At 36.2% G+C, this 21,767-nt stretch overlaps 1 protein-coding gene across 1 annotated transcript in view; it reads left to right on the top strand.

The window, feature by feature from the left end:
• The window catches only part of BMP5 (bone morphogenetic protein 5), a 135,712-nt gene that overhangs the window by 71,800 nt on the left and 42,145 nt on the right, over positions 1-21,767 (top strand). Inside the window, exon 2 of the mRNA XM_005863302.2 lies at positions 9,017-9,209. Coding sequence (XP_005863364.1) covers positions 9,017-9,209 — 193 coding nt within the window. The remainder of the gene's footprint in view (positions 1-9,016; positions 9,210-21,767) is intronic.

Raw genomic sequence — 21,767 nt, 5'->3', positions numbered from 1 at the left:
TATATATATGATGAAAAAAAATATATATATTATGAAAAAAAGTAGGTTCCTGTTACTAATTACTATAGAATGCATTAATGGGATGTGAATACTAGAAAATATTGATCAAATTCCAGAAAAGTCTTACTATTCCTCATATTACACCACTGATCTCCTAGATCCCATAATGTACATTAACAGTGACCATTTATTATTTACTACTTTGGCCATAAGCTATCACCTCTATTTCTATATGAACTATTTTCTATACCTGGGATAATTCTTTAAGACCAAGCTCAAAATGATCTTCTTTTGAAGCCTCCTGCATAATGTTTTGTTCCATTTTAATCTGCCTTACATTACACATATCCTTCTTAAGCCTCATCACAATCTATATATATAAAAGGCTAATATGCAAAGTGTCTCTCGGGAGTTTGACCAGGAGTTCAATTACTCTCTATGATGTGTGCTGACCACCAGGGGGTGGTGCAGAATGAGGAAGGCCCCAGGTAGCAGCCAGATGGCCCTGATTGGCCCTGATCACTGGCCAGGCCTAGGCAACCTACCCATCCACTAATTTTGTGCACCAGGCCTCTAGTTATAACATAACTGTATTTTTCCATGTCTGAGCTCCTCTCCTTTTGCTTCTTATATGTTCTTTACTATTAGGGTTTGGACCAGTTAGCCAATAAGTATTTGGAGATGGAATGAATGTAGAAGTTGCAGAGTAGCTATCTAGCTTTAGGGCAGCGGTTCTCAACCTGTGGGTCGCAACCCCTTTGGCGGTCAAACGACCCTTTCACAGGGGTCGCCTAAGACCATCCTGCATATCAGATATTTACATTACGATTCATAACCGTAGCAACATTACAGTTATGAAGTAGCAACGAAAATAATTTTATGGTTGGGTCACAACATGAGGAACTGTATTTAAAGGGCCAGAAGGTTGAGAACCACTGCTTTAGGCTATCAAGATTAGCGTATATGGAAGGAGAGAACAAGAAAAGACCCTCTTGACAGACAGGAGGCAGATTGAACCTATCAGCTAGAACTTGCAGTTGCTAGGAGATGGCTCAGCATTCACAGTCCTCCTATGGAACATACTGGACAAGACCGCTCTATGGCCATAAGGGGGAGGAGGAGGAGTATCATATCTGAGCACACATTAAAAACAAGAACTTTGTTCAAATCTTGAAAATGATCCTTTCTTGGATAATATTAGTGACTGCTGCTGCTTTGCCAATTCTACTTCTCTTCTTTCCAAATTCTGGAAAAACTTAAAATACCGATCATTACCTTTGCTTCCTGAGATCACCTAGTTCCAGAGCAAAACCCTGCCTCTGAATCTTTGCCCAAATCACTCTAATAATCCCAATGCATTCTTATTTCCCTCACCAAGGGTCTCTATGGAATCTGTCCAGGACATATGTTGAAACAAGTCAATAAACCCAATATGTTCATCTATGGTGGGTTTCCAGTATTCTGTTATCCAGAGCACTGACAGAGTAAAGAGAGCAATTGAACACACAGGAGAAAAATTAATAAGAATGAGCACAGGAAATTGAGAGCAAGACTCAAGTGGAAACCCTGACCTTGGAATGAAAGAGGAAGACTTTTGCCATGAGACAGAAATAGCAGTCATTGATAGTTGAAACTCTCGTGCACAGGACATTACATTTGGAGTCATAGACCTAGATACTATTCCTGGCTTTGTAGTTAACTCCCTTTGTGACATTGAGGAAGTTAATGTGTTGGTTTTTTAAAATCTGTACTATGGAAAAGATAATGGAGAATCTACCTTATTGCATCAAATAAGGGAGAAGAAATAAAAATTTAAAATATGTTAATTTTTATGAAATCAGCAATTAATGTTATGGTTATTATTTATTAACTTAAATATATCCATTTCATACCAATGTTTGATATGTATAGCTCTTATCGTTATAGTATTCTGAATAACTATTGAGGGCTGAGGGCTGAGACCATCCAATCTAAGCTCTCTTGATATAATACCTCACTTATTGTGTCACTAAATAAGTTTTAATTAATTTTTTATTTATTTAGTTAGTTAGTTATGTATTTATTTATTTATTTATTTATTTATGCATGCATGCATGGCATGCATGTATGTATGTATGTATTTATTTATATTTTAATCCTCACCCCAGGATATGTTTTTAATGTTTTAAGAGAGAGATGGGGAAGGGAAGAGGGGAAAGAGAGAGAGAGAGAGAGAGAGAGAGAAACATCTATGTGAGAGAGAAACAATGATGAGTTGCCTCCTGTATGTGCCCTGATCAGGGACGGAACCCGCAACCCGATTATGTGCCCTGACCATGAATCGAACCTGTGACCCTTTGGTGCATGGGACGATGCTCCAACCAATTGAGCCACAATGCCAGGGTGAAATTAGTTATATTTTTTTAAGCAAAATAATAAAACATATTTGATAATTAATTACATTTGGTAAATTTCACATTATATGCACTGTATTTTAAATTGATTCAAAAATTAATGTTTATCCTATTGCAATATTTAAATTATTTAACCATCTCACCTTTCTTTTGAGATTTCCCTTCCGTATAAAACTGTATTCATGAAGCATTTATGACCATACGTAAGACTATTTTAACATATGAAAGTCCACTGAAATTGTTCTTTGAAACAAAACAGGGGGACAATTTTCTCTCTTCCAGGTCTCACTTTGTGATGGTGTTAAGAGGCTGTTAGGGTTTCTGGAATCTGGAGTTTACCACACTCTCTGGAATGGTTTTCCATTCAAAGAAACATGTAATGTGCATTTGCTGACCAATGAATAGGCCTTTATAGGACCAAGTTTGTGTTTCCCAGTGGACTAGTAGGTGAGGATGTCTTGCGAAGTGACATAATTTGGTAGACACATGATATATTTGCTTTTTTTCTTTTACTTTAAAATGCAACAGAGATAAGTAATAATTCTATGATTAATCTCTTAATGATTTTTTGCACTCAGCTGCAAACAATGATGTGTATTCTTTCAACAGCTGGCTAGGCTCCTTGGAGAATGCTATCTTTGCCTCGCAGCTACTGGTTCTATTTGTGTCTTCCAAGTTACAGCCCTGTGTGGGAGATTAAGATTGATTGCCCATGAATGCATCTCCTTAAAAATGCAGATAAATCACTAAAGAGATAAAATGGCAAGCCCCTGTTAATTACTTTCACTCTTCAGATATTGTGGACATGAAAATATTTAGTCTTGACATTTCTATCCCATTTCTATTAATGATAAAGTCATTCAGAGAGGTGTTTGTTTAGGAAAAGGAGAGAGTGCAATCAGTCATTAACTTCTGTTAAGTTATATCTCAACAATAAAAGGTTTCAGTGTGTGTCTTTAACCACAAGAAGCTTAATCTTCACAGAACTTTGGCAATTTAGAGCACTTAGAATGTAGTTTGATGCTTATATAAAGGGAATCCTGTTTCTTTTCACTATCAGCCCATTAATAATGGAATGCGAATCTTTTGATTCATATTTTATCTCTTATGCTTTGATGGTGCCACTTTTTAAAACCAAAATATAATAATAAATTCATTATCTGATTCTATCAGGGTAGGTGAGCTTTCTGTTGTTTTAGGTAGTTCACATAGATGGAAAAGTTTGAAACACAAAAACTTGCTTCCTAGAAGTAAAAGGAAATATATTCACCCCATCATTATGACTGTTTGATTGTTAAGTTGAATCAATATTGCTCAATTTCTGATGGTTTATTTTTAGTGAGGTTGGGTATATGTATATGCAGTAAAGCAACTCTTTTTAATTTTTGTAGACAGCACTCTTGGCAATCATCAACTCAAATAAATAAGCAACCCCATGTTAATGAACTTATTTTAATGGTGATATTCATTGGTTTATACATAATTTTTTAAATAATCATGTCTCATAAATGACAATGGGAGAAGAGCATGTGGCATTAAGTATAATGTATATGTTACTGGCAAAATATAGCCTGTTGATCTTGTTAGTAGTGTAAGCAGATATGAAGATGGCAGTCTGGGCAGGTCATTGTGTACTCTTTAAATACAATTTTCATAGGTGAATTGATTGACACAGGATGTGTGTTGTAAATCTAGTTATGTTTGCTCCTGAACTCTCTTGTCCACTTTACATGAAGGAAATGGTGGCTATGGAATGCGATAAACAAATGGTCTCCACTTGTAGAGAAAAGGGTTACCCTTCTATCTCAGTATGTTTTAACACTTTTGTCATTCTATCTCCTTGGCAAGTCTAGGTTCTGACTTGAAGGAGCTAACCCTCTTGCTATTTTCTTTTGTTTTATTTGTTTCTCGTTGTTTTGTCTAGTAATTAAGAGTGTATGTATTTTCTACCATGAAATAGTAACTTAATTATGATTTCCATGGGATCATGAATATTTCAATCTAGTAATTTTAATAGAAATTATAGTAAAGATTTATTTTAGGAACCTCATGGTATTTAGTTGATATAACATGTAAATTACAGAGTGAATTGAAAGGGCCTAATATTTAACGCAATAGGAATTAAAAAAACAACAACAAGAATAGTATACATTTAATTTTTTTCCTTCTTGTTTGTCTTTTAAGCTTCCCAAGCCATTTACAATGGGTTATAGCACATTGTAATATACATAGAAACAGAATACTTAATGTTGACCAAAATCATTACAATATAAACAAGGCATGACTATCTTCTGTAAAAAGTTTACATTTAGAATATAAAATGTGTGTATACATTTTTTTTCATCTGCTTTAGGAGTGTTGTTTTTGGTAGTGGGTATTGTAGGAAAAAGGTTCAAGTATGAAGGGATCCAGATGGTGAATCACAATTATTTTAAAATATGGTGTAGTAAAAGAATGACCTTACACACTCATATAAATATTAGATAACACTAATTCAAGTATGAATACAACCATTTTTTATTCACAAACATTTTCTTAGATAAGATATAGAATCAATATTGAATAAGTGAATATAACACAGCATTTGCTAAGACTGATTGGAAGGTGTGAGTTCTAGAAGAATGAGCAGAGTTCAGAAATGAGCAGAGCTCTTATAGAGAATGAAAGTATTGGGAGAAGACAAGCTCTCCTGAGTGAGAATTAGATCAAACAAACAAACAAAACTAATCCAGGAATAACAAACAAGCAAAGTGCTGTGATGTTGAGGACTTGGGAATTAAAATCTTGACCCTGGGATCTAATCTGTTTTCAGATCAAATTATACATAGTGGTTTCTTGGGCATGTTATAGAAACTTTTGGACATAACTAAGGTTGTATAGATTAAACAAAGTATGTGCCAAATAAATGAGAGTTAAATAAGTTATTATGCCTTTAGTCAATTGGGAATGCAGCAAAGATTGTGCTGCCTAAAAAGATAGAACCTGCCCAGCTTGTGTGGTTAAGTGGTTAAACATAAACCCAGGAACCAAGAGATGGAGGTTCGATTCCTGGTAAAGGTACATGCCTGGGTTGCCCCCAGAAGGGGACATGCAGGAGGCAGCCAATCGATGATGTATCTCTCCTCAATGTTTTTTCCTCTCCCTTCCTCTCTCTCTAAAAATCAATTAAAAAGATAGAACCTGATTTTGATCCATTTATATAGTTTTTCATTCAACCAACATTTATTAGAAGGCAACTTTGAATTAGGCAATGTATTGTGTTGGATGTTAATTTCATACTGATGATCAAACCCCTGATTTTCCATACTATTTGCCACTTTTTTGGGTCTACTACTGAGAAACATTGCTTAAATATACTAACAATGAACTAGTCTCTAGGTACAGAACAGCAGGATGTCATTATGTAGGTGGTATGGACATCGAACAAAGATTTATAATGAGCGTTAGAAGACAGACATCTGTTACCGCCTAGCTGTCATCACCCAACTTCTCATCCTTATATCAGGGATGTTAATATTTGATCCTCCCTAGCATTACTCTTTGAGGTAACTGAGATTACCTTGTGAATATTTGTGAGCATCATTAGGAGTGCAATGCTATAGAAAAACAAGTTTCATTCCATTACTCACTCCAACATGTCCCATGAAATTTAAGAGTGAAATTATAATTCAAAGCAGTAGGATGTAGGATTTTGAGTCAGTGGACAAATCTGCACGGCAACTGTATTCTGTGTGGTATACTTAATATAAATTTTTATGAAACTCTTTGAATATTTGCCCCTCCCCCCCTTAAGGGGTTAGGTTAAATAGCCTGGATTATAAAACTGAAATTTTATAATAACAGCTGAAATTCTAGCTTTCCACTTTATTACACTAACATCTCACAGGGGATTCCAGAACAGTAGATGACTTTACATAATATGAATTCAAAACTCATCTGCATTATCCAGGTGCGTGCTATAGATTGGATCCTAGCAAACTCACGCTGCAGCCCTTATTTCTAGGACTGTAGTTATTTTGGTCCTAATTTCAAATGTAGAATGAGTTGCTAGTGAAAAATTGGATGATGGTTGTTGCACCTTGGAATGTTGAATATTGACTTTCCGAATAGAGAAGACACATTTTTGAATGGCTGGTTGGTGTATGGATCACAAAGTATGGGACTCCTGAAGTAGAGCTGGGGTAGTGCCACCTCGTCGAACAAATGAACAGTTCTGCGGCAAAGCAATAAATATTCATATTAAAGTGGAATAAATAGAAACTTTAAATGACCTCAAATCAGTTAATTTCCAGCTCTTCTGCCAAATGAACTTGAAGCCAAACTTTTTGTTTTCAGAGCTTTTTGGATTTTGAACTTGTGAATGTGAGGTTTTAGATTTTTATTAAAGCATAAATACTTCATAAATTAGGACAAAGTAAAAAATAGTCTATACGCAGAAGCAGTATATTTGGCATTTAAGAACCATACCCAGGTGGCATCGAATGCTTAGGTTCAAGCTTTTTGGTGAGGAATTTATTCCCTATGCCTCAAATGAGGATAATGATGGAACCCACCTCGTAGATTGTCATGAAGTATGATAAAATTTAAAAATAATTAGAGCAGTGCTATTTAAAGCTGTTTCATATAAGACAGAACTGTTTCATAATGTCTCCCATTTGTTTAAATTAAGATCAGAGAAGAACAGGTTTACAAAGAATTAAATTCAATTTACATAGAATTAAATTAAAGTTCTCTGAAAACGAAAGTTGTGGCTAGTTTCAATATTCATGCGTGCACTTTCAGTGACTAGATATCGAGTTTCTAGGTATTTTCTACCCTTACACTTTCCCTCTCAAATGGCTCAATCAGGAGAATGGACAAATGGAAACGAAGAAGCCAAGTTCATGGCAGTCTCCACTATTGCCACTGAAAAGAGGTTTAAATTATGGATCAAAATAGGATTCTAAAAGTGAAGGTATCTTCCTTATTTAAGGGAAAGTTGATAAATAATCTCCCTGGCAATGGATCTCTCTTAGGAACAAGATAATGATATTTTTAAAAAACAAAACTTCATGAGTCATGTGAGGTTGTGTTAGTGCAAGTCCGACAGCCCAAGAGTACCATCCTTGCCAAACTCCATAGGATAAAAATGCCTCCAGGTATAGTCTATAGTCTTCTCTTGGCTGGCATAGGTGTCTGTGGTGGGGCTGGGATGAGCTCTGCGTTCTCCTAAACCACTGCCTGCACTTCTGGGGAAAGTAAACTGGAGATTATTTTGGATGATGAAGCCGAGGAATTGTGGGTGCCTTTGTCATAAACTTCCTCTCAGATGTGGAACCCATCTGGCCCTAGAACACAGGTCTAGCAGCCTCCTCTCCCACAGTCATTCCTGGATGGTCATGACCCTCTTCTCTCTTCCTTAATCTTAACCCTTTTCTCGTTTCGGACCCCAAGTTTTTGATATATATATAGCAGTGTTGACATAATTTCAATTAAACCCCTAAATATATTTTTGTATCTTAATCCAAGAACTTGGTGAATTTATTTATACAACTTATACATTTTTTTATTTTCTTGGAACAAAAGTTAGCAATGAAACATATCATTGGAAAACTGTAAAAGTGAGACACCTCGCATACAGTGTTTTTCAGTGGGCTTTTTGTGATCCTGTTGTAAATCAGCCTACATAACTGAGTTTTTGAGAAACTTAGTAATACCGAGAAACCATCAAATGATATTGCATCGCAAAAAATGAACCCTTCGAATAGGTATTTTGTAAGAAAGTTTTTGGTACCCAGTACATATAGAGTGTATCAAATAATAAAGTATTTTACAAAGCCAAATTAATAATATGCTGGACACCTGCTCTGCTGAATTCTTCAACATCCCTTAAAATGCCCAAGAGGTAACGTTCTCTGACTTTATTTATTGGAAGATTGCTGAAAGGGGAAATATATTCCCTTCTCAATTCTGAAGAAGAGCAGAAAGAGGTCTTTGAGAGCTTGTATGCTGTACCCCAGGTACGGAGATTGTATTAAACAATCTATAAGAACTAATGAAAGTATATTAAAAAAACAACAAAACATTTCATTTGCTGAAAGGAGAATAAAAACTCTTTTGGGGAAGACATTTTAGATATAATCTTTATTCTGAAAATGAATTTGCTGTATGTAATTGATCTCTAAAATGTCATAAACACTGTCCTTATGTGCCTGCAATTTCTCAGTCTTTCTTCTTCTTCTCCTCCCTTGGCTGTGCTAAATCTCACCAACGACTTCACCTGGAACTCTGGAAATTTCTATAACGTATTCCTAATTCCTGTATGAACCCTCTGTGTTCTGGTACTGGATACATACTAGGAATAATTTTTCAACCTTCACTTTTAAGAAACATTTTGGGATAGCCTTTCCATTTAAGATCCAGGAATTTGTAATAAAACCACAGAGGCTATATTGCTTTTGAACCGAAGGTTGTTGGTTAGTGGAGTTTCCTTCAACTGGAAACACGTATGAGTCTGTGGTTTTAGTGTTTTCCCAGTTTTAGAATATCCTGCTTGTTTGTCTTAATTACAAAGCTGGAGAATTTATCATTGATTTTCATATTTTATAAAAAGCTCATTTTCTCTCTTCTTTTTTCTTTTCTAGTTGAAAGAGACAAGGATTTTTCTCACCAGCGAAGGCATTACAAAGAATTCCGGTTTGATCTTACTCAAATTCCTCATGGAGAAGCAGTTACAGCAGCTGAATTTCGAATATACAAGGACCGGAGCAACAATCGATTTGAAAATGAAACAATTAAGATTAGCATATATCAGATCATCAAGGAATATGCAAATAGGTATGGGCTTTATATCTAACTTGTTTTAGCAAACAAATATGAATTGTAGTAAAATCCATTGATAACCCATGTGATCTATCAAATCATGTTTTCTTTGGGTGTAATGGCATTGAACACGAGGTCCCAACATATCAAGATTAATTGATCTGAGATGTGTCTTCTACCTTCAGCTTTTCCCTACTCCTGGCACCAATCTCTGTGTGTCACATGGTCTTGTGCATCCCCACATGTGTTTTCGAGGCCTCTTGTGTCATTTTATAAATGAGAAAACTTCCATTTTATTCTGCACATGAATTCATAATATAATGATCTAAATCACTTGGTGTGTTTTTTAAATTAAAGAAGAGTGACTTTGGTTTTCTTTGGCAATAAGTGTAAATTGTATGTGTCCTTATGTGTATTTTTAAATTAAATTTATTGGGGTGTCATTAGCCAATAACATTATAGAAGTGTCAAGTATACAATTCTATAATACATTATCTGCATATTGCATCGTGTGGTTACCACCCAAAGTCAAATCTCTGTCTGTCATCATATATTTGACCCTTTTAATCCTTTGCTACCTTCTCCACAGCCCCCTTTCCCTATAGTAATACCATATTGTTGTCTGTGTTTCTGAGTTTTTGTTTGTTCATCTTATTTTCTCTTTTTTAAAAAAAAACATTTTACTTTTTAATTTTTTATTTTATTGATTTCAGAGAGTAAGGGAGAGGGAGAAAGAGATAGAAACATCAATGATGAGAGAGAATCATTGATCAGCTGCCTCCTGTGTGCCCCTCACTGGGAACTAAGCCCACAACAGGCATGTGCCCTCACCAAGAGTCAAACTGTGACCTCCTTGTTCATAGGTCAATGCTCAAGCACTGAGCAATGCTGGCTGGGCATGTCTTTTTTTTTTTTTTAAATTAATTGCTTTGGGTCAAAGAAGAAATAAAAGAAGAGATCAAAAGATACATAGAGACAAATAAGGATGACAATACAATATACCAAACTTTTGGGATGCAGCAGAAGCAGTAATAAGAAGAAAGCTTATATCATTACAGGTCTATCTCAAGTAGAACAAATGCAGCCCAGCATCAGTAGAAGGAAGAAAATAATAAAAATTAGAGCAGAATTAAATAAAACAGAGAACATAAAGACAATACAAAAAATAATGTAACAAAGAGCTGGTTCTTTGAAAAAATTAATAAAATTGACAAAGTTTTCCCTAGACTCACCAATGAAAAAAAGAGTAAAGACTCAAACAAACAAAATCAAAATAAAAGCAGAAAAGTTATGACTGACACCACAGAAATACAAAGGATTATACAAGAGTATTATGAAAGACTATATGCCACCATATTTAATAACCTCGAAGAAATGAACAAATTCTTAGAAAGATATAACCTTCCTAGATTGAATAACAAAGAACTGGAAAATCTATAGAACGTTATTTGCGTTTTGATGTAAGACATCGTATTTACAATAGGTCTTTGTCCACCTTTGTTGGACAGCTTTTACATTTTTTTTTAACTTATTGAAATGTTATATTGAGGTGAAATCCATTTCTGGTAGCTTCTATTCATTAGATATAGATCTTCCCTTTGGTGAAATACTATGTACTTTTTTTTAATAAGACAAAGATTTAAAGACAGGTATCATGTCTCCTTTAAGGCCCCTTTGTCTCCTTATTGAATACTAGAGGACTGGTGCACAGATTTGTGCACTGGTGGGGTCCCTTGGCCTGGCCTGTGGGGATCAGGCTGAAACTGGCTCTCTGACGTCACTGGAGGGCGCAGGCCAGGCTGAGGGATCCCACCTGCGCATGATCGGGGCCACGGAGGGACCACGGGAGGGCTCCAGGTCATGTCTGGCCTGACTTGCTGAGTCCCGATTGGCCAGACCCCAGCAGCAAGCTAACCTACCAGTCGGAGCATCTGCCCCTGGTGGTCAGTCCGCATCATAGCGACTGGTCGAACGGTTGAAGGAATGGTTGGATGCTTAGCATATTAGGCTTTTATTATATAGGATTTCCAATTCCTGACATTGAGATTTTTCTTGGTCTTCTGGAGTGCCAGAGTTTCCCAATGGCTGTTTCATGGAACACAAGCCTCTCACAAAAATCGGTGAATAAAAATAAAGAGTCTGAGATCAAATGCATTTGAGAAAAAACTGTTAGACCACCCTCTAGGAGTCACAATGCATATCAGAATTTTAAAGTCTTGGAAAGGCTTTATAATAAAGAAACCTAGTGTTGCTCAAAATTATTTGGCTGCAGAATCTTTTTCTTTGGGTGTGAAATACTTAATATCCTATGAAATATTGATTCAGCAGGGTACACTGTAATAAAAATGTGAAAAATATATTATGCAAAAAAATAACAAATACTGATCCATATGCAATGTTATTTTAAGAGCAATAATTCCAAGTCAGATATTTCTATGCTCCTTTATCTGTTTTAACACTTTCTAGATATTTTTCTGTGAGTTTTTTGTTGCTGTTTTTCTGTTTGTTTGTTTTTTAGACCTCAATCTAGTGGTTCCATTTATGAAATGAGGATACTAATTTGGTTTTCTCAGAGACAGGACCTGGCATATTATAATACATTATTTTTAATGCTAAATAATGATGGCATCTTCCAAAATAAAGTGACAAGTGTTGAAAACAATACTCCAAATATATTTCTTTGTCTGTTTCCCCACTTCAACTGTGAACTCCTAAAAAAGAGATAGTGTCATAGGTAATTTTGTTTTATTTATTTATTTTTATCCCAGCACTATATATTTATTTGGTGTGATTTAAAGTTTTGAAATAATTATTACCCATGACTGGAGTAGTACTTCCATTAACATTATTATAAAATTCTTGAATTATCTTTATTTTTGGTCATTCACATTATATTTTTATGCATGTTGAAATTGTACATGGTTAACATACAAAGTATTATTGGTTTTTTTATAAGAACTATTGGTACATCAGTTGTCTATCTACTATGGATTATATTTACTGACTTTTTAAATCTATATACAGGCTTTTACATTGATCACAATTAAAGGTCCTCACTTTTATTTAGGTCCATTGTTCTATCTTTACAGGATATTTTTTAATATTATCCATTGAACTAGCTAACCCTTTGAGCTTTTCTAAGTACGTAATTGTATAATTTAAGACATAACAATGATGAAAATAAGGACTAATAGAAGAATCTATTCACAGTTGTTTATAGATTTATTTCTGAATGAATCCATGCAGATTTTCATCAATAATACATTTTGGAATATTTACGGGTATTGATGCTTAGCTTATCAGACTTTTAGTTTTGGGAAATTAAGTTTCCCTTAAAAATGGGACAACTGTGTATCTTGAAACTTTGGTATTTCCCAATTATACCAATAAAAAATATTATTCTCATTTTTCTACAACTACACTGACATGCTTTTGTTTGCTTGTTTTATTTTGGTTTTGGTTCATCCTCACCTGAGGATACTTCCCCATTCATTTTGAGAGAAAGTGGAAGGGAAGGGGAGAGGCAGTGAGAGAGAAACATCAATGTGAGAGAGACACAGGAACTGGTTGCCTCCTACATGAGCCCCAATAGGGGGCCAGGGATCCCGCAACCGAGGTATGTATCCTTGTCTGTAATCGAACCCAGGACCCTTCAGTCCACGGGTCAAAGTTCTATCCACTGAGCCAAACCAGCTAGAGCTCAATATGCTTTTTTAGTATTGTGGGTATAATTTGGCTAAGTCTTGACATATTTTTTAAAGAAAATTTAAGTTAAATTTATTGGGGTAAAATTGGTTAGTAAGATCATATGGGTCTCAAATGTATATACAATGCAATATACAGATCATGTCTCATAGAAATGCACTCACATATTTTAGCATGTTTAAATCTACTCTAAGATCTAAGATTTTACTGATATTTTTTCTAAAATTTTTTCCTACATTTTTGAAAAATGACTTCTAAAGTACATGTATATCTTCATCTGGTGTTCTCTTGCTTTGCCATTCCAAATTCTAGGAGGCATCGATTGAATAGATTCTTTCCAATGTACAGAATATTATTTTGAAAAATTCCCAATATTACTATTTACAATTGCATAACTTGAGAACACATTTTAAACAGAAGATGAAAAAGTTACACTCAATTTCCTGGAAAATGGAAATGCTATACTTTATAAAGCAAGTAGAACTTATGTTTTAAAAATATTTAGTAATCTTGCCCTAGCTGGTTTGGCTCAGTGGATAGAGCGTTGGCCTGAGGACTGAAGGGTCCGGGTTCGATTTACAGACAAGGATACATACCTCGGTTGCGGGATCCCTGGCCCCCTATTGGGGCTCATGTAGGAGGCAACCAGTTCCTGTGTCTCTCTCACATTGATGTTTCTCTCTCACTTAAAAATAAATAAATAAAATAAAAATATTTAGTAATCTTGGAAAATGCTCAGACTGTAATGTTAATTGACCAAAAGCAAGAAACCTAATTATATACATTATTATATTAATTTTAAATAAATTAATGTAGAAAACAGATTGGAAGGAAAAATCAAGTGCTCATTGCAGGCTTGTGGGTAATTTTAAAATTTATTTTTCCCCCTTTTCTGTACTTTCTAAATTTTTACAATTAACATTATTTTTATAATCAGAAATATGCATAATTATAGTTCAGAGAAGAGATAATAAAACAACTTTATACCACACATTACTTTATACATTAACATTCCCAGGAAGAGAGGCTTAAAAATAAAAACAAAACAAACATCAGGATTTAAAAATAAATTGCTCTTGGTTTTTCATAAGCTATGAAAGGCATTTTTCCCCCCACAGAAAATGAAGAGAAATAAATACTGTTTTTCCTTTCTTTATTCTATGGAAAAACATTTCTACCTTGACTTCAATTTGCTGAAAGTGAGGAGAAATAGATGAAAAATACTTCATTTTTATATCATGTGATCACAGTTAAAACTGAAACATTTTATTCTTTAATCCTTCCTTTTGGTACACAGGATGATGCTCAACCAGCGAAGCCACTCCAGCTGGGCAAAACTGAAAGAATTTTAATTTGTAAAAGTAATATTAAAATCTGATTGTTATTATTATTTGTGCAGTATGGATTATCTGTGCTTTCATATATTTCTTAAATAAAGAAGTAAAATAGCCCTGGCCAGTTTGACTCAGTGGGCCTGTGTATCTAAGGGTCACAGGTTGGATTCCAGCTTGTTGGATTTCAGCTATGTAGCTTGGTTGCAGGTTCAATGTCCTGCTTGGGTTGGGGCTGGAGCAGGAGACAACCAGTCAATGTGTTTCATGTTGATGTTTCTCTCTCTCTGTGTCTCTGTCTCCTCTTCCCCCCTCCCTTCCACTCTCTCTGAAAATCAATGGAAAAATATCCTCACTCCTTGGGTGAGGATAGAGAAAAAAGAAAGAATTAAAATTGAGGTAAGAAGAAGAAACTAGTACCTCTGGCCATTTTTAAAGCTAGGGTCACCTGTTAAAACATCTGTCTTCAAACTCGTGGATCTTATCTATTTAATGTTTTGTATTAAAATCAGAAACAATTGAAAGGTCAGTGCAGACTGTACTCTTTAATGCAGTATGCTTGACAATCCGTGTGTGTGTGTGTGTGTGTGTGTGTGTGTGTGTGTGTGTGTATTTTGAATCCTTGCAGTAATTTAAACTGATGTTTTTTAGGTATATTTTATAGTAAAGACATGGATCTATTAACCATGAATTCTTTGACAGTGTTATGTAATCAAATAAGAAAAAACACACACCATAACGTCATCTCTTTTCACACTTATTTATCTCAGTGAGGCTTAATTCTCTTAAAATTATATATTTTATTTTACCATCTCCCACCTCCCCCAATTATCCTTACTCATATTTAAATGTGTGCAATTTAAAGGAGTGTTCTGATATTTATCCAAATCTTTATTTTTCTTGGTCAAAAGTTAACACACTTTGCATCATTTCACTTATTTAATCTTTTCATAAAGGCTGACAGCCCCAAATTCTATATAGAAGGCATTGCTCTTCAGTCACACCTCATATATCTGGCATTATTGGGAAATGAGGTTTCCACATGATTGAATTTTCCAGATAATTCAGCTGAGTTCGGCATGCTTTGCTGAATGCCTACCATGTGGCAAGCACAGGGGCATAAGGCCTAGTAAATAAGATCTCAAAAGCTCATAGCCCGAGGGCTGGAGCTGTGGTGGGCCTGCTCAACACAGACTTTAATAACTATAATACAAAGTGCTAAGCACTATGATGTAAGTATGCACTAAGTGTTGTGGAAACACAAATGAAGGGGAAATTAATTCTTCGTGTGGGAGGGTCAGGGACTTAGGGGTAGCCACTGAGAGTTCACTCTTGAGTTGGGTCTTTTGAGATGAGTAAGAACTGGAGAGAGAGAGAGAGAGAGAGAGAGAGAGAGAGAGAGAGAAGAGTTGTATCCTAGAAGAAGTATTCCTAAGTGTTAAAATGTTTAAATGTATAAAAAAATTAAGTAATGCAAATAAAATGATCAATGCCTGTAATACTACTACAAAGTATAGCAGCCAGCACTTATCCATTTAACGGGCACTCACCATGTGTCTGGCACTGTGCTAAGTGCTTTACTTGAATTAATTTTTTCACAAATATATGTATTTATATATTCCCCAATGAAAATCTGCTATGCATAACTCAACCTTTTCCTAATGCTCTGCTATGAATATAAATGTCTGTACTCCATTGTAAAAACATTTTAAGCTAGCTTGCTCGATGTCATTAGCCACCCTTACTACTTGGATATATTTAGTTAAGCTGTCATCATTCCAGTTCACAGTCAGCTTCATATTTACATCATCTCCCCCCTCCTGCTGCTCTAAGATTTGTGATTCTTCTGTGGACATACTTCAGAACGTACATTGACAATTTCTACTCAGCAAAATTCCATGGGCTCTGGAGAGCAGTGCCGCAGAGCAGGACACTCAGATGGTCCATGACGTTTGCTCTAAGTATACAGGACAGCACACAAGCACAGCTTGCATTTCTTCAATTGTGCTGGGATCATGCTCAATTTCAGCGGTTCTCTACTGGGGTGACTTGGCCCCCACAAGACATTTAGCAATGTCTAGAGACATTTTTGGTTGTCACAATTGCTGATTCCTACACTTTTAAGCTAAAGTGGCTCAAGAGAGCAACTTTTGACATTATAAACTCCAGAGAATATCCTTTATTAATTTATATTCCCTTGTTAATGTATTTTGCGATAGAGCTCTAATCGAGTTCCTTAAATGGTGTGGTGATATTTATGTCAAAGACGCAGAGAAAGATGGATGGTTTCTCCTTGGGTGGCCATCAGTACATTTTTACTAGACTTAATAAGCTCTTAGAAGACAAAAGGGGATGGAAGGAGGTGAAATAGTTATAATAGAAATTTGGGGAATAATGGCGATGTCACTGTGGACTGAAAGGCTCATTTCTAATGAAAATGGAGAAGTACAACTTTTCCTCTAAAATGTATCCATGTATCTTCCACACAATTTCTCAAAGTTTTTCTTGGCTATGTTTACATAATGGTTTTACTCATGGTGAACTGTGTTCTTTATTTCTCTCTCTCTCGCTCTCTCTCTCTAACTATATCTATCTATATCTATATCTGTGTGTACAAACATATGTAGTGTACATATAATTGAAATCTATAACAATCCAAAGAATATTTCTCTTTATCTTTTATTATTTATTATATAAATAATTTGACTTATTTTTGATGTTTTCAAATTAAGTTTTTCTTCTATTGAATTTAGAGACAAAGTTTTTTTTTTTTAAAAAAAATATATATATTGATTGATTAATTGATTAATTTTAGAGAGGAAGGGAGAGGGAGAGAGAGATAGAAACATCAATGATGAAAGAGAACCATTGATTGGCTGACTCCAGCATGCTCCCCACTGGGAATTCAGCCCCCAACCCAGGCATGTACCCTGACTGGGAATCAAACCATGACCTCCTGGTTCATAGATTGATGCTCAATTACTGAGGCACACTGCTGAGCGGAGACAAAGTTTTATTATGTCATATGTATCAATAAATGTTACTGAAGTTAAAGGAAATAAATGAATTCCTATATCCAAAATTTATAACTATGGGTTATTAATGACTTTTAGCAATAATAATTGCATAATCATTTCTTTTGTTTTGTTTAATTGATTTTTAGATAAAGGGAGAAAGGGAGAAGGATATAGAGATAGAAACATTGATAGGCTGCCTCCTGCACATCCCCTATTGGGGATTGAGCCTGACCAGGAATCAAACCAGCGACCTCTTGATTTATGGGTCAACACTCAACCTCTGATCCACACTGGCTGGGTGCATATATCATTTCTGGCCCTAATTTTCCATTAAGCATAATGCATACAACGTACATACACACTTAAATGCCGTAAATGTGTTTTGGTAAGAAAATTGCAGTTATAGTAATTTATATAGCATTTTTATATTTGTATCCTCTTCTCCTTGCCATAGACTGATGAGGTAGATGATGATGATGATTAGCAACTTGAAAGGTTTTATTTCCTAACTACAGACAACTTTAACAGGCTGAATATCTGCTGCTCTGACCACCTGAGATAGTAGCCCACCCAGGCTGGGGAGGCAGCAGGCTGGGCAGGCAAGGAGAGGGGACTCTGTGGTCCACTTTACTGGCCATTCTTGTGGGCTTTCTTTGTTTTTGTTTTTGTTTTTCTATAATGGCATTTTGAACAGCATCATGAGCGTCTGCTCTTCTAGGTGGTCATGATGTCACCTTAGTGCTTGTCCTTGGGCGGGCTGCCCTGACTGCCCTTGTTCTTCTTCAATGTGGCTCAGCCTCGGCCTCTGCCACCAGGCTCTACTCCAGGTGGGCTGCCTCCCCACCTCCCTCAGCCAGGCCTTGGGGGCTGAGGCCAGCTGGCCACTCCCAGCCTGCTCCCTCTTGAACTTGAGGGGAAAGCCTGGGGCCCTTCACTGGGCACAGATTCTTGTCCTCCAGCTTGTCCCAGCCAGAGTGCTCCATGTAGTGCTTGCCCTCAAGTGGGCCAGCTGGGGGCCATCACCTTGGAGCCTAAGGTCACCGCCTCCACCTTGCCTTCTCAATATTATTTTAATATTCATTTAAAGAAGAAGAAACAGAAACTCAGAAAAGTAACTTATTTTTTTTCTCCTATCAAGCAAGGCCTAAGTATAGCAAGTCATTGTTAAAATTAAACAGATACCAACTCCAACTCTGTGATTCTTTGCTTTATAAAGATAAACTTAAATGAAGCTCTTTAAGGATCCATGAGTCTTATACCTTCTGCGTAAGCAAGAAAATACCAATGAGAAATGTTTGCTAATCATATTTAGAAACAAGCAAGATAATATATTTCCACAAGTCTGCGATACAGTACCCTTGATAAAACGGATTTCAGCAAAAGATGAATGGGTTTCCATCCTTCCAATGCATGTTAGTTTATCCAATTCCCTTGCCAAGAAGTGATTTAATTTATAAAGAACTTTTACATGTGAAATACAAGGACAGTGTCATAGAGAGATGACAAAGCAGATACTTATTTTGGTACATCCAGTGTTATCCACGCACATTTCTTCTTGTGTTAAAATAATGCAAAATGTTCTATTTTATAAATATGAATTTAAGTGTATCCTGTAAATATCCTCACATTTCTTACATTAACTAAAAATCCCTTTACTTATTTCGTTTTCTCCCACGGCCCCAAATTCCACAGTATTTCACTTCTTCATATCTTAGCCAAGCTCAGCGTCTGGAGGCTTGAAGTCCCAAATTAAGGTGTTTGTAGGGCCATACTCCCTCCAAAACCTATAAGTAAGAATTCTTTTTTGCTTCTTCCATTTTCTGGTAGCCATAGAAGTTCCTTGGCTTGTGTCAACATAATTTTCATCTCTGACTGTTTCCATATAACTGTCTCCATGGTGTATTTTTATCTCTGTGTCTTTTTCTGCTGCTTTTTTCTCTAATCTTCACACAAGGATATTTTTTCCATTGATTTATTTTTTTGGAGAGTGGAGAGGGAGGGATGGAGGGAGGGACATCAATGTGAGAGAAACACATTGATTGGTTGCCTGCAACTGAGGTACATGCCCTTTACTGCAACTGAGGTAAGTACCCTTTGGTCCCAGAGACCGGCTCTAACCACTGAGCAACCGGCCAAGGATCTGTTCCTTCTTATAAGGACAGTAGCCATATTAGATTAGAACCCACCCTAACGACCTGGTTTTAACTTGATTATAACTGTAAAGATCATATTTCCAAATAAGACCACATTTACAAGAATTAAGACTTCCACATATATTTTGGGAGGACATAATACAACTCATACCAGGGAACTTGTCAGTTAGTGTTTGATGAGAAAAATCAAGCCATCCCATCTAATTAAGAGGGAATATGCTAATTGACCCTCACGCTATTGCAAAGATGGCAGCGCCCACAGCCAATAAGGAGGGGATATGCTAATTGACTGCCACACCCTCAAAGGTGGCAGTGCCCACAGCCACAAGATGGCAGTGCCAAGTCCCCTCAGCCCGCAGGGCGGGCCCAGCTGCTCTGTGAGCCTGCCTCTGGAGTCCCCCAGTCCCTTCAGCCCCCCAGCCACCCAGGGCCAGCCTGAGGTGCAGGCAAGTCTCAGATGGCGGCTGCCCAGCCGCTCAGGGCCGCCTGAGGCTCAGGTAACCAGGGCTGGCTGAGGCTTGCGCTGCCAGCAGTGGCAGCAGCAGAGGTGTGATGGGGCGTCACCTTCCACTGATCACCGGGTCACCTCCCGCCCCTGAGGGCTCCTGGACTGTGAGAGGGGGCAGGCCAGGCTGAGGGACCCCCCTCCAGTGCATGAATTTTCATGCACTGGGCCTCTAGTTATGAATGAAAAGGAATAAGGGATTTACTACAGTGACTTGACTCTGCAATTATGGGACCCAATTAAACAGTTTATGTAAGGCTGCTGCTTTTGCATGTGGTGATGGTGTTAAAGTTTGGAGAATTAACTTGTTTCCCTTAGAAAAGGGGAAAATTTGGACATAGGCACACATGTAGAGGGTAGATGGTAGGAAGACACAGGGAAAAGACGACTATAAGCCAAGGAGAAAGGCCTGGAATAAATCATCCCCTCATGGTCCTCAAACCAACCAACCATGACAACACCTTAACTTTGGACTTCTATCCTCCAGAACTGAGACAATAAATTTCTGTTGCTTAAGCCAACTAACCTGTGGTACTTTGTTAAGGCAGCCTTAGGAAACTAATGAAATATTTGCTTATTTACATCCATGTAAATGGACTTTTTATTGGCTAGAATGCAGACTTTAATTTCATTCTTATGATAGCACAAAATATAAAGAAATTAAATTACGTATTTATTTCTGCTATAAATGAATATATTATACATATAACTTTCTCTCTACTGCACATTTTTTAAATACATTAATATTTTTTCTTTTTCTTTTGGCCCTAATTTTATTTTTAAATTATTATTAGTTTTGTCTTTTATCATTTTTTATTTTCAATTGCAGTTGGCATACATTATTATATTCGTTTCAGGTGTATACCCCAGTAATTAGACATTATATAACTAAGTGGTCATCTCGATAAATCTCACATCCATCTGTGAGATAGTTATTGGAATATTATTGATTATAGTCCTATGCTGTACTTTACATCCCCATGACTATTCTGTAACAACCAATTTGTACTTCTTAATACCTTCATTATTTTACCCTCCCCTCTCTTTAAAAACAGTCAGGTAAAAATGGTAAGACGGGGCAACTTTAACAAGTTTACTTTATATTGTTTATAGTACATATTTAGTATAGTCTACTGTTTGCAGTGAGATGAGTGCTAGTCCTTAGTGGAGTAATTTTATACTTCAAAAGAAAAAACTTGTGAGATTTATTTTTAAGATGCTGGGTGAAAGTTGCTACATAAGAGAAAATTATAGAATTATTAACATTGTGCTTATTAATAATAGACTTGATTCTCCCAAAGCATAGTCTCTTGTCTGTAGGTAATTTAGAAGGACTTCTTATATAAGAGAGGAGAAATTAAAGAATACATGTGGTCAAACTAAAATTTTAAAAAAGTAAGAAATAAAGTAGCTTTAGTCAAGAATAGGAAACCATGAAGCTTATGAAAGCAGTCTAACCTTTATAACCTTCCTGAGGTGAACTACAAATATATGAATTTTTCAAAGCATACTATTTACTTAGATTTACCTTCCAATGAATTTGGATTTGCATCACTGAAATTCAGATATTTAGGGCTTGCTTGAATTCTTTGATTGGTGCTTTTTCTAAATATATCTATTAAAACTGGAACTATTTTCCCCATAGACATGCTTGACAGTTTTGAGACATGAACATAGATAGTTTGGGGATTACTTTTTCTAGAAAAGTAGAACAATTTAAAAATAATAGAAAATACCACCTTAATGATTATCTAATGACTAGAGGCCCAGTGCACAAAATTTGTGCACGGGAGGGAGGGTGTCCCTTAGCCCAGCCTGCACCCTCTCCAATCTGGGACCCTTCGAGGGATGTCCGACTGCCC

The sequence above is a fragment of the Myotis brandtii genome, unplaced genomic scaffold, assembly GCF_000412655.1.
Source record: "Myotis brandtii unplaced genomic scaffold, ASM41265v1 scaffold176, whole genome shotgun sequence".
NCBI lineage: Eukaryota > Metazoa > Chordata > Mammalia > Chiroptera > Vespertilionidae > Myotis > Myotis brandtii.
The sequence above is the reverse complement of the archived record's forward strand: the minus strand, read 5'-3'. Positions and strand labels throughout refer to the sequence as shown.